The sequence below is a fragment of the Ctenopharyngodon idella genome, chromosome 18, assembly GCF_019924925.1.
Source record: "Ctenopharyngodon idella isolate HZGC_01 chromosome 18, HZGC01, whole genome shotgun sequence".
NCBI lineage: Eukaryota > Metazoa > Chordata > Actinopteri > Cypriniformes > Xenocyprididae > Ctenopharyngodon > Ctenopharyngodon idella.
In genome coordinates, this window is record NC_067237.1 from 9,993,935 (window position 1) to 10,010,162 (window position 16,228).

Here is a 16,228-nt window from a genome sequence, read left to right on the forward strand (position 1 = left end):
AATTGTAGAAAACACACAAGCATGTGGGGTAACACTTCAGAAAACTGTTCCGTCATTAGGAACAAATGAGTAATGCAATATTAACATACTAGTAACTACTATTACCTAACAAGGAACTCTGATTAACGAATTAGTAAGTAATAGCGCTCAGTTAAATAAAAATGTAATTTACTATTAGCTAATCAGTAACTACTATTTTTTTTTTTTTTTTTCATTTGGATAGTAATGACTCAAGTGTTACTACATCCTTCTAAAGAAATTACTGGCCATTTGGAACAGTATTCTAAACTGAACTTCATGGTAACCCACTAGTAATGACTCAAGTGTTACTACATCTTTCTAAAGGAATTACTAATTATTTGGATCAGTATTCTAAAAGTGAAGATCATGGTAACCCACTAGTAATGACTCAAGTGTTACTACATCTTTCTAAAGGAATTACTAATTATTTGGATCAGTATTCTAAAAGTGAAGATCATAGTAACCCACTCGTACTGACTCAAGTATTACCAAATCTGTCAGAAGCAATTACTATCCAAAACCTTACAAAAACCTCAAAAGTTTTCAGTGACTCCAGTAGTTACTAGAGAGTTATCATGCTTTTCACTTTAGAATACTGTTGCAAATAATTAGTAATTCCTTCTGAAGGATTTGGTAATACTTGTTTCATTAGTAGTGGGTAACCATGATCTTCACTTTAGAATTAATTATAAATTATGCATTATTCACATTTACAATGAGCCATAGGCATAATTTGAGGGTGGGACGGGTGGGACATGTCCCCATAGCTTTTTGCCAGGGTCGATATTGTCCCTACCGCTTTTTGAAACATCTCCCCGTACAAATGTATACTAACACAAAAGAAACATCTCTGGTTGATTAGCAATTGGTTCGTTTGTGTTAAATAAGAGGCGATCTGGCGTTAGGATGTTGTTTTTGAAATCATGCTGAGTACTCGTTGACGTTGCCACTGTTATCAGTTTGATGATGATCATCATCTATATCTGTAGCAAAAAACAGACATGAGTTATGTGCCAAATGTAATACTTTTAGTTTAAGCTTTTAAGCTTATTAACAAAGAACCACCCACTTAGGCAAACAGTTTTTTTTTTTTTTTTTTGTCTAACATGTAATAAACAGTGAAAGTTTGGTTTATTTTACACGCTTTTAAGCGCTAGAGAAGGGTTTATCTGATAATATAAGTAATGGTATGGTACAGAAAAAAAAATACTAAATGCGTGTAGACTTTGTGTTAAGAATAGCTGCCAGTCCAAAAGTAATAAGTACAGGCATGACACTAACCTTTTCTCATTGCAAAACGCTCATTGTATCAACGGGTGCTTTGCAAACATGACTCTACTTGCCTGTGTGAGCCAATCAGATTGAAGCTTGCCAGTTCAAGAAAGTATAATTTTTTTTTGTGCATTATGCTTTAGGTGGGCCGTGGGTGTGCTGAGCCTGAGACTTGGGGTTTGTCTGAATACCTAGCCTTACGTATGAGCAACACTGATGCTGGTCCTTATGACTACCTTGTCCTGTAATCATAAACAGAATTTATAATGCCTGGATCTTCTATGTAATTAACTGAAATAGGGTTGACAATGGCAGCTTTTGGTGTAATTACTCAGGCTAAAACATGCCCACGTAGGCAGCACTCCCAAAGGGATATGAGCCGTGGAGGGCTGAAGGAAAGGTCGGCGTCTCGAGGAGACACCCTCACTGCTCCTCCTTCCTTCCTTGTCTCTGTTCTTTTTTGCTCAATTCCCATGAGAGCACACCTTCGTGTCTCTGCCCTTAATAAGTGAGAGCACTGCCATACTGACTTTTCCAGTCAGAGCTGCCATACAGAGATTCACCTTTCACCCCTCTGCTACATTTACCACTGTAGCTGGGAGAGATTGGTGTTAATGATAGGGGTCTTAAGTGCTGTGGAAAAGTTTCATGAGGTGGGATCTGTTTTAAGGACAAGAGACTTAAATTTTAACTGCATTTGGCTTTTGGCTACTTGTAATCTTGTTTTTACACCATACTGTGTTGAGTTACTTTACACAGAATATAAAAATAAAAATGTACCAAAAAGTGTCATGTTATGTGAGACACTGGTACTATGGCAATAGGCTACTATAATTTATTTGATAATTTATTTTTGGTAATGTCTTAATAATATTTGCATACCATGGTACATTAATACGGTAATCGTTCAATAGAGTGGTATATTTCAGTGTACCATGGTATCATCAACATTTTTGTAAGGGTATACTGAAGAGAGTTCCTTCAGAAACCCTGGAGATTCATGACCACAAGTACCGACCTTCCCATTAACCTCCAGAATCAACCCGGAGGCAAGTCGCATTTATTATTTCGTTTCTTATTATTCCCAGGAGCTGGCATACACATTCTCTTTTTTGGGCTTTTATTTGCTCTTGAAATTGATTTTGTGCCATAGTTAATTAGTGCCAGCCTTGGATTTCTTTGAATGGATGATGTGCGGTATGGCTCTGTGAGGGGAGACTGTCAAGGAAACATTCAGTCAGAGCCGTTCAGTCAGTGATATGCTTCCTGGCCGTATTCATATTCAAATATGATGAAGGCATTGTGAACATATTATTTCTGAATACCTGAATCCCACTGCAGTGACTAAATGACAAAAGTGAGAAAAATGAATTGTTTTGCAGAATTGTGTTCTTCTGTGTGTTACTTTAGAGAAATGACACAACAGCAGATTTGGAGAGTTTAAATAGAAATATGCTTCATGGCTCTGTTTCAAAACCTAGTGAGCTGCCTTGCTGCCTACGTAGCTGCCTTATAGTTGTTTTTTTCACATAGGGAAAACGTTTTTTTTCTTAATTGCTTTGTCTCAATTCTCGAATAAGATTTTTTCCCCTCAAAACAATAAGTTCAGATCTCTGAACAATTAGTTTATTGTTCACACCAGATTTTAATGTCTTATTCATTTCAGCAAATTGCACGTTTTGGCACGTGTGCAAAAGATTTAATACAATTGGCTACAATTTGTGAAATAATTAATGCATGTAACTTTGCTGATCAAAACTGATGAGTTGTTTCTCAGTTAAATTGTATAAAAACATCCTTTCATTGTCTGAGCCATCACATGCAAAATTATGCATTCAGTTATAAAATCTGAGCCTGGTCTACCTGTGGGAACGTTTTCGCGAGTCGCAAAATACGTACCAATACATACATATCACTGCAGTTTCAATGTGAAATGTCCACTGAGTGGCGCTAAAAGCGTGTTCATTTTTTTGCCAGAACAGATAAACGTGAATATGGTACGTTTTTATGACGTTGGTTTTTATACAAATTTTTTTTTTTTTAAAACGGACCACCAACACTACACCTAAACCTAACCGATAGTGTTAACAAAAGCATGTGACATAAATGTGACATAAAAAGCATCCGTAATCGTGCTGTTTTAGCTTGTTTTGATCGCTCATCTTTGAGCTCTTTTACCGTGACTCGTTTTTCACCGGATTTGTACCCAAGGCTTCCTCGTCCTAAATCCAACTCGGTATCAGCTGAGCTACCGAGCAAGCTTGTTATGTCAGAAAAGCGAAAAATATGGAGCTGGTTAACCAATGCAAAGTCCAAAATACTGTAGTCTCCATTTGAAGTGGATCATCAAAGTTGTCCTAAGAACTAAGTTGTCCTAAGAAGAAGGTTTTAGGACAACTTTGATGAGCTTTTTTGATCCACTTCAAATGTTGACTACTATATATTCGTTTACAAATCATGCACTTTGGTAAAAAGCGTTTTGAAGTTATAATATAATATTGTGCAAGGAGATGTAAAAACAAGTCTTTATTAATCCATAATCTGACCCTGTAATCGTAACTGTGTATGAAAACGATTAAAAGCACTGTTTTACTGCCTTTAGTGTTCATTCCTGTTGGAAACTGCAGTGATATGTACGTATTGGTACGTATTTTTGCGACTCGTGAAAACATTCCCACATGTACGTCTTTCCATGAGACCAGGTTGAAAAATCTGCAAGACATACATGTGTATTCAATAAATATCTATGACATGGAATGTTTGTGATGTCTGCTGAATCGGCAAATGACCTGCCATTATAATTAAATAGGAATTACAATCTTAGCAACCAATTATTGACTTTTTCAAGTAAACTATATCTACTCTTGAAATATGTATCTAAAAACCACAGTGTTAGACACAATAGCATTTAGCTAGACAAAACTGACATTCTTGTATAATATAATAAGCAGTAAGTGTCAACAAAGAAAAATCTAAATATTTTGACCAGTATGACTCACATGCTGAGATGCATTTTGGTGGCATTGGCAAGTTTACCGACACCATATTTTTTCTTAAATATTGTGTCACTTCTTTGTAGTGGAAATTAAAGTTGTGATTCTAACTAAAAGCGGTACTTTTTCTTTTTTTTTTATATTTAGCTGCTTGCTTTAAAGCAATATATTGTACAAAGTTTTATATAAATAAACGTGATGTAACTTGAAGTGACTGGAGTGACGAATTGCAGAGCTTGTGCAAACATGTTGCACATCGCTATGATCAGATGCTTTCATTACTGCTGTTTTCTCACCAATTTTTTATTTGCGTTTATTTTGCTATTGAGAAGAATGTGCAAAGCACATATTTACATATTCATCTAAGCGCCACTCCCAGTAGCATGGGTGGCATTGGGATATTCGGAAACAGTATACACTGTAAAGGTATTTCAAACTTCTTTTTACCCCTAAGCGAAGAACTTCCCCATGAGTATATCGGGGCCTTTACTCTGGAGACTCAGGCCTCTTTTCGCACTCATCTGGCTGGAGAGACAACCATATCAAACCATCCACCTCAGGAACAGCCTCCCTGGACCTAGTTGTTGGTTTAGATTCAGTGCCTGGAGTGACAGTCACTTAGAGCAGCACTCTGTCTTTCTCTCACTCGTTCATCAGCCTTCAAGGTTGATATGGCCTAATAAAGCCTGGCTTTTTTTTCTGTGCCTCCAGAGAAACCTTTTGCAACTAGGGTTATTTGAAGTACGGCTTATTTAAAATCTGTGAGCATGCGCCTTCTCAGCCATTTTTGAGACTGCTCTAAAAGCACTTTTTTTTGGGTTCTCCTGGGAGGTGAGCTGGCACTGGTGCTGACTGACTGCTTTCCTTTGGACTTGATAACAACATGTGCTTTAAACAAAGCAAATAAGCATATAAATTTATTGCAGGTTCTGCATCTTGTTCTTATTAGGGTGAGTAATCATGCTGTGGTACCTGCTGAAACAATAGGCCAGCTATGGTTTGACCTGTATATATTTAACTTAGAGGAGTAATAAATATTTGAATGGGAGAGAACAACTGTTATTGGCATTCTTTATATAACTATAATGTTATATAATTAAGGGAGGTATTAATTAAGTTGAAGATCTTACCTGACACTATTACTACAGTGACCATTTTGACTTTGCAGTTTCCGGAATCAGACTCTCTTTATTGATGTGATTTACTTTTTACATCATCTTGGATACCAGCAGCACTTGAACCACTAACTGTTATCTTAACCAGAAACCTGGAACAAAGCTCTAAATCCACAATGACGGTCTATAAGGTCAAAAAAAATCAAATAAAAAATAATGAGAAGCGTTGCAAGAAATATAATATACCACCATCAGAGACATTTTCTATCTGGATGGTAATAGATTTATAAGAGGATGCCTGAGCTAGCTGAAAAATAATATTTTCCTTTTCCTTTTACCAAGGTTGTGTGAGGAAAAAACATAGATGTCTTTGATTCTGATGGGATTACGTAAGTTGTTGATATGATTGTGCTCAGCTTTTTCTCTAATAATTTAGTGATACATGACCAAAAGTGGCAGGAAAATGTGGGCAAGCTGGCTTTTGACTAGGGTTGGGAATCGAAAATCGATTCCAATTCTGAAATCAGATACTTAAGCTCAGGAATCGGATACTTGTTATAAAATTAAAATTTCGAATCTGCTTATAAATTCCTGTGTGCCCATTTTATTGTGGTTTTAAACCATTCAAGCACAAGGAGACATGAAAGAGAACTCCATTTCGTCACGCGCACACTGTTTTCTGTGCTGGGCACATCCAGAGTGCGCTCACAAAAAGGCACCTCTCATATAGCGCACGAATACTGAATTTAGTTCCCTTTCGCGTCTTCTTGTGCTTGAACAGACAAATATACATGAATTATGTCAAGATATGCTCATAAACACAGTCGGTTATGTCTTACATGAATGTAAACAGTTTAGAAAGAAACAAAACAAAAGAAAATCACTCACTAATCTTGACTGAATAACTTTTGTAACTTTAATTAATCTATATTTTTATAAAATAAAACTATTCAATGTTATTTTTTTATTTGATTTCAAGTTCTGAACTTTGTTCAGTTGTATTTATTTGTGCTATTGCCAATTTGCTTATTTGTTCTTGTTGCATTACAGACTCTGTATACTTGTGTTAAATAATGTTTGAAATTATATTAGTTAGGCTAGTTTATTAGTTAGTTGTTCTTTAGGCTACTGATTTTTGTTCATAGTATTCTGCTGCAACAGAATGTCAAAACTGGAAATCGATAAGCAGAATCAGAATTTGAATTGGGATCACTAAAATTCAAATGATACCCAATCCTACTTTTGACCCTACACTTTTCAAACTACTGGACCTTAGACTCACTTTTTGAGTGAGTTGGGTTGTTATAGTACAAACTATATAGATTCTATATAGATCTATATAGTTTCTCTTTTGACGTGGACTTGTATGCATGGACAAGACCATGGGCGTAAATTTCATCTAACAGTTGGGTGGGACAATAAACATAAAATTTCTCAAGAGCAATTTTTGAAGGGGACACAAATAATACAGCCAAAATTGTACTTGTAAGGATATGTGTAACACAAAGTGATAGTTGTTTAAATATGAGTTAGGTTCATAGGTTCGCCACGTGGTCATATTATAATTATTAAATTATCTTGAAAAAAAAAAAGAAAAAAAAAAAAAATCTATGCATGTTAATTCAAAGGGGGAAAAAATGCTTGTCTTTGTAACCTTTTATCAAAATGTGAAAATTAGCTTTTTCTCTGGAATGGCATTGATTCGCTGATGGCTTAGGTCAAAAATATTTTAAACACTCCACTCTAACTGCTAGTCTGCTTCAAGCACGTGAAATAAATAAATAAAACTCAAACAAACAGAAATGGTGTAATAAAATCAGGCCTTGCCCTCTATTTTTTCCTCATTCAGTATTCTATTTCACTCAGAAATGTCACAATATTGAAGTAATGTTGGTCACAACTTCAGTTTCACTCAAACTTCAGTGTCACTTAAAATTAATGGCATCTTGCTCTGTTGCTCTAAAATCATTTGAAGGTTTATTTGGCTGGAAGGGTTTGTTTGACAGTACATTTCATTGCCTCAGCTGCGACAGTTTGCTTGCCATCAGTCACCCAAATAGTGGAGGTCAGGGCAGTGGAGGTCAAAGTTCACCCAAATGCTTTTCACATGTGAAAATATTACAGGATGCTCGTGAGGAGTCAGAGAGACAAAAGCACATATGTACACAAAAATGTTTATATTTCCCACAGCTATGTTAAGATTTTTGACAACCCTCTGGTTCTTTTCACAATGTGAGTGAATATTTGCAGATATCACAGGGCGTGAACAAAACTTTATATCTGATCAGTGCATTCCTATGGTCCTAGTCACACTGGGATGAAATTGTCTGATGTCAAAGCAACTTCAGCAAAAAAAAAAAAAACAAATAAACAAACAAACAAACAAAACTCATCTACCTATAAGATATAAACAATTAGAGCTGACAGCTGTTGATAGAGGTGGTTTCTAAACAGCCATAAAAGAACTACCAAACTGAACTAACAAAACCTAGCACAGATTTATTTTTGTTAAGTTGTATTTCAGTCAGGGTCTGTGAAAGGACACTCCTATTTTATTTTATTTATTTTTTAGAAATAAATACCAGTGCTGGTTGATTTTGTTATAAACAACATTAAACATTACATTACACTGTAAAACTGGATAAGTTCAGAATACTCAATTTTTGTAGACACCAATTACCTTAAAAAAAATTAAGTTAAGCAACTCAAATTTTTTAAGTAAACAGTAATTATAAATAACAATTAAGTCAAACTGAAACATTTTAATTTTATTTAATGTTTAAGTCCACTGTACTTAAAAATGTTGTTTACCATTCGTAATGTTTCTCATTTTTCAATTATTTTGATGCAGGTTGTAAAACCCAATAAGTTCAGAATACTCAAAACATTTAAGTAAACAACTCAAAGATCATTTTAGTAGAACATGAAAAATGAATTTTGTACTACACAAACTCGCTAATTACAGTTAAATTGAAATATTGATTAAACTAACACCTAAACTTTATGGTTAAGTGTTAGTTAGTAACAGCACACCAGCATGCGCTAATGTAACAAAATAGACTCACTCACATGAACTGTTAATCAACATTCATTATATAGCCTTAAAGTTTTGCAGCCCATTCTCGTCCTAACCACAGGCACTACTCTTCACTACGATGGTAACCCTACAAAACTTCAACATCGTAGAAACACCTTTAAATACCAAAATAACAGAACATTAAACAATAACAAATCTTCCCCTGTATTAATCTTGTGCACAAACACACACAATAACACTCAATTTCAACATTTATTCTCCTTACACAGTGTGATGCAAAGCATGCTGGGAACTTGAAATCTGCTGCAACTCAGTTTAATGTTGAATGGATTCTTCTGATAAAGTCAGTTAGAGCAACAACGTGACATAGATGACGTCACTTTATGTCGCTCAGTAAACTTAAAAATAATAATTTAAGTATAAGGGTTTACTCAAAAATGTTGAGCTGCACAAAAATAAAACTAAACTCCTTGTTCAGAAAATGTAATTGTTTTAAGTTGCATCAATGATTTAACAGACTTTAATTGCAGTGTACTCAATCTTTATAAGTTAGTAGTACTGTTCAGGTTTCCTTCAGGGTTTGGGAAGGAACTTCAAGGGGTTTGTAAACTGATGAAAAGCTAATAGTTACCCTAGTAAAAAAAGTAATATATTTAAGGGTGTTTTCACACCAGACCGTTTGTTTCAGAACCTGGTGCATTTTCTCCCTTGGCTCGGTTCATTTAGGCATATGTGAACATGGCAATCGTGCTCAGACCCGCACCAAAACAATCGCTCCGAGATCGCCTGAACGAGGTGGTCTCGGCCCGATTGCAAACGAACTCTGGGGCAGGTTCGCTTGTGATATGAAAGCAATCTTACCCAACGGACCAACGAACCAACAAACCAAACGAATTGTGAGATATAAACTGACAATTGCGAGTTATAAAGTCAGAACTGCATGATATAAAATTTTAATTGTAATTCTTTAGACTTTTTTTTCTCAGAATTGCAAGTTTATATCTCACAATTCTGACTATAACTCACATTGTGACTTTATATCACGCAATTCTGACTTTATATCATGCAATTCTGACTTTATAACTCACAATTCTGACTTTATATCACACAATTCTGACTTTATATCTCGCAATTCTGACTTTTTTTCTTGCAATTCTGAGAAAAAAAGTCATAATTGTGAGATATAAACTCGCAATTGCGAGAAAAACAAAATCAGAATTGTAAAAAGTCGCAATTACAATTTTTATTTTTTTTCATTTCATGGCAGAAACAAGCTTCGATACTTTTCTATGCTTGTCTGTGTTTACACGTTCCAGGCAGTCTGCATTAGCGGTGGGGAATTTTCAGTGACTCTTTCTGCAGGTTACACTGTTACATCAGCAAGTGGCAGCAATTTATCATCAAGTAAAATGTCTTTATGAGTGAGTCATTGAATCATTCATTCACACAATTGTTCCAAAAACACTGATTCATTCAGGAAAGAAACAAGTGTGTTTATTAATTAGTCATTGAATAATTTACTCAACTGATTATTTCAAAAATGCTGATTCATTCAGGAACGAAACAATACTTATGTTTGTTGCTCAAAATTTTAGAAATGAGAGAAAAAAAAAAAAAAAGAATTAGAAAAAAATGTTGCTCTGAAGCTTTAATGTAGGGCAAGAGGTTTTGCTGTAAATGAAGTACACTGACTTCCATGTATGGCTCTCCATGTCAAATCAAATACATCACCTCTGTTTGGGTTATTGGGTGGAGGAATTGTGGGTATTGTCACTGATCTAATAAAAAATCTGAAAAATCTAATAATCTTTCATAGTATTTTACAGATTTTCAAGGCAAATTACAATTTATTTATTTTTTATTTTTTTATTTTTATGCATTACATGAAGAGACACAGAAGATAAGGAACAGGTATGCAACCATATTTAAATGTGGACACATTTGTAATGATGAGTATGGGTTTGTGCACTCTGCAGATAATCGACGAGGAAGACGCACAGTTTATGACAAACTGCCCTCCAGCAGTGACAGAAAGCACCCCTCGCAGGAGGACCAGGATACAGGTGTTCTGGACAGCGCCACCATCAGGCAGTGGCTGTGTACTGCTGAAGTAAGTTGCACAACTATCCTCACCTCATAACCAAGGGCTAAATTGGGGGAACCCTGGGATTCTATGGTGATCATGGTCATAGGACAAACTACTCCTCTCAAAACAATTTCCAAATTGTTGGTCACTTGACACTCTAGATGTAATAAGAAAAAATAAATAAAATAATATAATCAATTAAAATATATGTGTGCTATATATACAGTGGGTACGGAAAGTATTCAGACCCCCTTAAATTTTTCACTCTTTGTTATATTTCAGCCATTTGCTAAAATCATTTAAGTTCATTTTTTTTCCCTCACTAATGTACACACAGCACCCCATATTGACAGAAAAACACGGAATTGTTGACATTTTTGCAGATTTATTAAAAAAGAAAAACTGAAATATCACATGGTCCTAAGTATTCAGACCCTTTGCTCAGTATTTAGTAGAAGCACCCTTTTGATCTAATACAGCTATGAGTCTTTTTGGGAAAGATGCAACAAGTTTTTCACACCTGGATTTGGGGATCCTCTGCCATTCCTCCTTGCAGATCCTCTCCAGTTCTGTCAGGTTGGATGGTAAACATTGGTGGACAGCCATTTTTAGGTCTCTCCAGAGATGCTCAATTGGGTTTAAGTCAGGGCTCTGGCTGGGCCATTCAAGAACAGTCACGGAGTTGTTGTGAAGCCACTCCTTCGTTATTTTAGCTGTGTGCTTAGGGTCATTGTCTTGTTGGAAGGTAAACCTTCGGCCCAGTCTGAGGTCCTGAGCACTCTGGAGAAGGTTTTCGTCCAGGATGTCCCTGTACTTGGCCGCATTCATCTTTCCCTTGATTGCAACCAGTCGTCCTGTCCCTGCAGCTGAAAAACACCCCCACAGCATGATGCTGCCACCACCATGCTTCACTGTTGGGACTGTATTGGACAGGTGATGAGCAGTGCCTGGTTTTCTCCACACATACTGCTTAGAATTAAGGCCAAAAAGTTCTATCTTGGTCTCATCAGACCAGAGAATCTTATTTCTCACCATCTTTAGCAAACTCCATGCGGGCTTTCATGTGTCTTGCACTGAGGAGAGGCTTCCGTCGGGCCACTCTGCCATAAAGCCCCGACTGGTAGAGGGCTGCAGTGATGGTTGACTTTCTACAACTTTCTCCCATCTCCCGACTGCATCTCTGGAGCTCAGCCACAGTGATCTTTGGGTTCTTCTTTACCTCTCTCACCAAGGCTCTTCTCCCCCGATAGCTCAGTTTGGCTGGACGGCCAGCTCTAGGAAGGGTTCTGGTCGTCCCAAACGTCTTCCATTTAAGGATTATGGAGGTCACTGTGCTCTTAGGAACCTTAAGTGCAGCAGAAATTTTTTTGTAACCTTGGCCAGATCTGTGCCTTGCCACAATTCTGTCTCTGAGCTCTTCAGGCAGTTCCTTTGACCTCATGATTCTCATTTGCTCTGACATGCACTGTGAGCTGTAAGGTCTTATATAGACAGGTGTGTGGCTTTCCTAATCAAGTCCAATCAGTATAATCAAACACAGCTGGACTCAAATGAGTGTGTAGAACCATCTCAAGGATGATCAGAAGAAATGGACAGCACCTGAGTTAAATATATGAGTGTCACAGCAAAGGGTCTGAATACTTAGGACCATGTGATATTTCAGTTTTTCTTTTTTAATAAATCTGCAAAAATGTCAACAATTCTGTGTTTTTCTGTCAATATGGGGTGCTGTGTGTACATTAATGAGGGGAAAAAAATGAACTTAAATGATTTTAGCAAATGGCTGCAATATAACAAAGAGTGTTCAATTTAAGGGGGTCTGAATACTTTCCGTACCCACTGTACAGTCTCAATTTTGTCATGTGCTAATAATGTGACAACATTTGTCCAGATAATTATTCTTTGCTTTTCTGATTGCTATAAATAAATGTTTTAAACTAATATCACCATAATTCAGAAGCAGTGGTGGACAAAGTACACAAATCAAGTACTTTAGTACACTGTAAAAAATTTTAAGTTGCCATTTACTTAATATAAATATATATATATATATATATATATATATATATATATATATATATGGTAACAACATTACGCATATTTTTGAGTAGTTTTTAAGGCTTTCTTTAATGAAATCTTCCTGAATAAATCATGTAAAATCTCCTAAATTATTTAGTCTATGACGCAATTAATTAGGGGCCAAGCAACGTTAGTTTTCTTATTATTCTGCCGTTTCTTCCGCTCTGGGAGTCTATGGCAGCCCATAGAACGTATGCAGGAAAGTTGTGAAATTTGGCACACTGATAGAGGGCATTCTGAAATGTGTCCATAGTCTCTAACTCAATCCCTTTAGCGCCACCACCTGTCCAAATTTTCAGTCATGTTTATGCTAATAACTTTTGAACCATAAGGGCTAGAAACAAAATAATTTTTTTCCTCTGATTCCTCAAGACGATTCGATTGCACCCTATGATGTTATTTTCCATCATGAAAATTTTCCCGCCATTTTGAATTATCCGAAAAACCTACTTTTTCGAACTCCTCCTAGGCCGTTTCTCCGATTTTCACAAAAATTTAACCAGATCATCTTCAGACCATGCCGACAAAAAGTTAGGGAATTCAAGTCGATTTCTCAAACTATTTTCGGAAAAGCGCGAACGAATTTTACGTAGTGCTTGCGAAAATAGACATGAGGCTGTATCTCCGCTACGCTTTATCATATTCAGACCAAACTTGGTACATGTCATCATGCAGCGTTTCGGCGCAGCACCACCTACTGGTCCAGAGATACAAAAAATGGCTATTTTTGCTCATAACTTCCGACAGGTTTGTCCAAAAATCATAATTGTGGTCTCGTTAGATTCGAGGCATCATGCCGAGTCGAATGATATCCAATTTTTCCATTTTGGCTGTTGGCCATTTTGAATTTTGTACAAAAATGCTGTAGTTTATGAACGCATTAGCGTATCGTTATGAAACTCTGTATGGGTCATCAGCACGATGCCCTGAAGGAGCCTGAGAAGTTTTGGACCAGCGCCACCTAGTGGAGAAAAAAAATATTTATATGCTTATAACTTTGGATGAGGTTGACTTATTTTCATGGGAGTCATCTCCTTAGACTCCTGAATCCTTGCCAAGTCCAACAATACCAAACATGCTAGGTTTCGCCTTATGGTTTGTGCAACATGGTGATTTAGCACTTAAAAAAAACTTTTGCGAATATCTTCTAAACCGTTAGTCCAACTGAGATGAAACCAGCGTAGGGAACACGGAAGCTTAGCTGGTTAACTACTTTCAAATGCCCAGATGTCAAAATTTTAATAGGAAGTGGCAATAAAATCTAAACAAAGTCATCCATGGATAATTTTTTATGATCTCATACATATAAATGTCTATAACTCCAAAACAGAATGAGATATTTTCACCAAATTTGACACACACATGTATGGGCTAACTCTGAGGACACCTAAAAAAAATGGTGGGATTGTGCCTCTTGGTGGTGCTATAATTGAACAAAACATGAAATTGCCATTAACTACAATACAGTATTATGATAAAAAAGGTTATATTTTATAAAAGCATTGGTGTACCATTACAAAACTCAGTATGATCCTATTGTAATGAGACTGATCTTAATAGATTCTGTGGGTCATGCTGAGAACATAGATACCAAATTTGCCATAGTCAGCTGAACTTCCTGTCCGCCATTTTGTTTTTCCTTAAAAACCCAATTTTTTTTTACGAACTCCTCATAGACCATTCCTCTGATTTTCACTAAAATCGAATCGTATCATCTTCAGGCCATGCTGACAAAAAGTTATGGATTTCAAGTTGATTCGTCAAACCGTTTTCGTATACAGCAGCAACGAAGTAGAGGCTTGATGCCAAAATGACTCTTGAGGCTGTATCTCTGCAATGCTTTGACATATTGACACCAAACTTTGCGACTGTCATTGTCACCTCACTTTGACGTTACCACATTAATTTGGTCACAGTGCCACCTATTGGTCGAAAGTGATAAACCAGTAAATCTTTATAATTGACTGTATTTGTGATTTTACAGCTACTTTGCCTAAAATGATCTTAATAGGACTTTAATTGCTCCCCGTTACAGTTGGTCTGCTTGCAGCTATATTTTAATATTTTTTATTGAAATTTGCTTTTTTATTTTAATTGTATGTTACTAGCACAGCACAAGTAAGAACAAACTCGTTACTGCACTGACAATAGCAAAGTTATTACTCATTGAACAAAGCAACATGCTTCATATTATTAGTACATGCAGTTATTCACAACCTAACCATAAGCTCTACTCTTCTGCACAATGGTAACGATCAAAACTTCAACATAACAAACTCTTTCAAATGTCAAACATCGAACATTAACAGATGTTTCCCTTCACTCAAAAACACATAAAATAACACTTAATTTCAAATTTTATTGTCTATTTCCAGCCATATGCAAAGCATGCTGGGAACTAACTAGTATTAATTTTGACAGCAAATTTTGATTTAGTTTTAGTCATAGTCTTTTGACTAAAATGCCATTTAGTTTTAGTCATATTTTTAAAAACACATAAAATAACACTTAATTTCAAAATTTACTGTCCATTTCCAGCCATATGCAAAGCATGCTGGGAACTAACTAGTATTAATTTTGACAGCAAATTTTGATTTAGTTTTAGTCATAGTCTTTTGACTAAAATGCCATTTAGTTTTAGTCATGTTTTAGTTTTAGTCTAGTTTTAGTCGACTAAATATTATAAGATTTTAGTCGACAGTAGATTTAGTCGACTAAAATCTAATTTAGTTAAATTGTAATGCATTAAGCATTTCTCTAACAATAGACAGATCCTATACACTGATATAGGTACATCTGATACTCCCCAAACTGTTTATGTTCACCCAACTGTACTTTGCTCGCCAAAGCAGACGGTTTTTGACCGTTCAAGTGCAAAAAGACACGAAAGAGCAAAATTCATACTTTTCAGGGATTGACACACTTATCATTGAGGTACTATTATAGTTTTCATTTAAAATTTTAATTAGATTGGATTTTTAGTTTTTCTGCTTTTAATTTTAGTTAAAAGTTTTAGTAATTTTTTGTATGTTTGTCTTTTAGTTTTTATTTCTGTTTGTTATTTAAAAACCTCAGGTTAAGCTAAAGCTTAGAAACTAGATGAAATAAAATAAGTTTACATTTTTTATATATTCATTTTTTTATTTCAGTTAACGTTTATTTAATGAAGATTTCTTTGGTTTTAGGTTTAGTTAACTATAATAACCCTTATACTTGTAAAATATATTGAATAATGTGTCAAATAATGTTCTTAGTCTTTCCTTCCTGTGACAGAAGATACAGTAGTTTACTGTGAATTAAATAGAAATTAAATTAAATACAGTTTCTTGTGTAAACAAAATAACAATAATGACCAGGAAAAAATAATAATTATAAACCATCCCGAAATACACCTTGACTCTTATTCTGAAATGTCTGCAGTCTACAGTAGCAGGCTGCTCATGAGGGTGATAAAATATGCATTCTTACAACCGTCTAAAACATATTACCTTATAAACTTCGCGTAGTAAACATTGTCATAATTCATCAACATTAGCTTATAAGCAATCGTTTGGCATAAATGTGCTCTATTCATTAATTACGAAGCAGTCTGAAGTGACGCAGTCACAGAGTTTAGTCGGGCCAC

General features: G+C 35.6%; 1 protein-coding gene across 1 annotated transcript in view; it reads left to right on the forward strand.

The window, feature by feature from the left end:
* spon1a (spondin 1a) overlaps window positions 1-16,228 on the forward strand; it is a 212,455-nt gene that overhangs the window by 6,354 nt on the left and 189,873 nt on the right. The window contains exon 3 of the mRNA XM_051871019.1: window positions 10,415-10,548. Within this exon, the coding sequence (XP_051726979.1) occupies window positions 10,415-10,548 (134 nt within the window). The remainder of the gene's footprint in view (window positions 1-10,414; window positions 10,549-16,228) is intronic.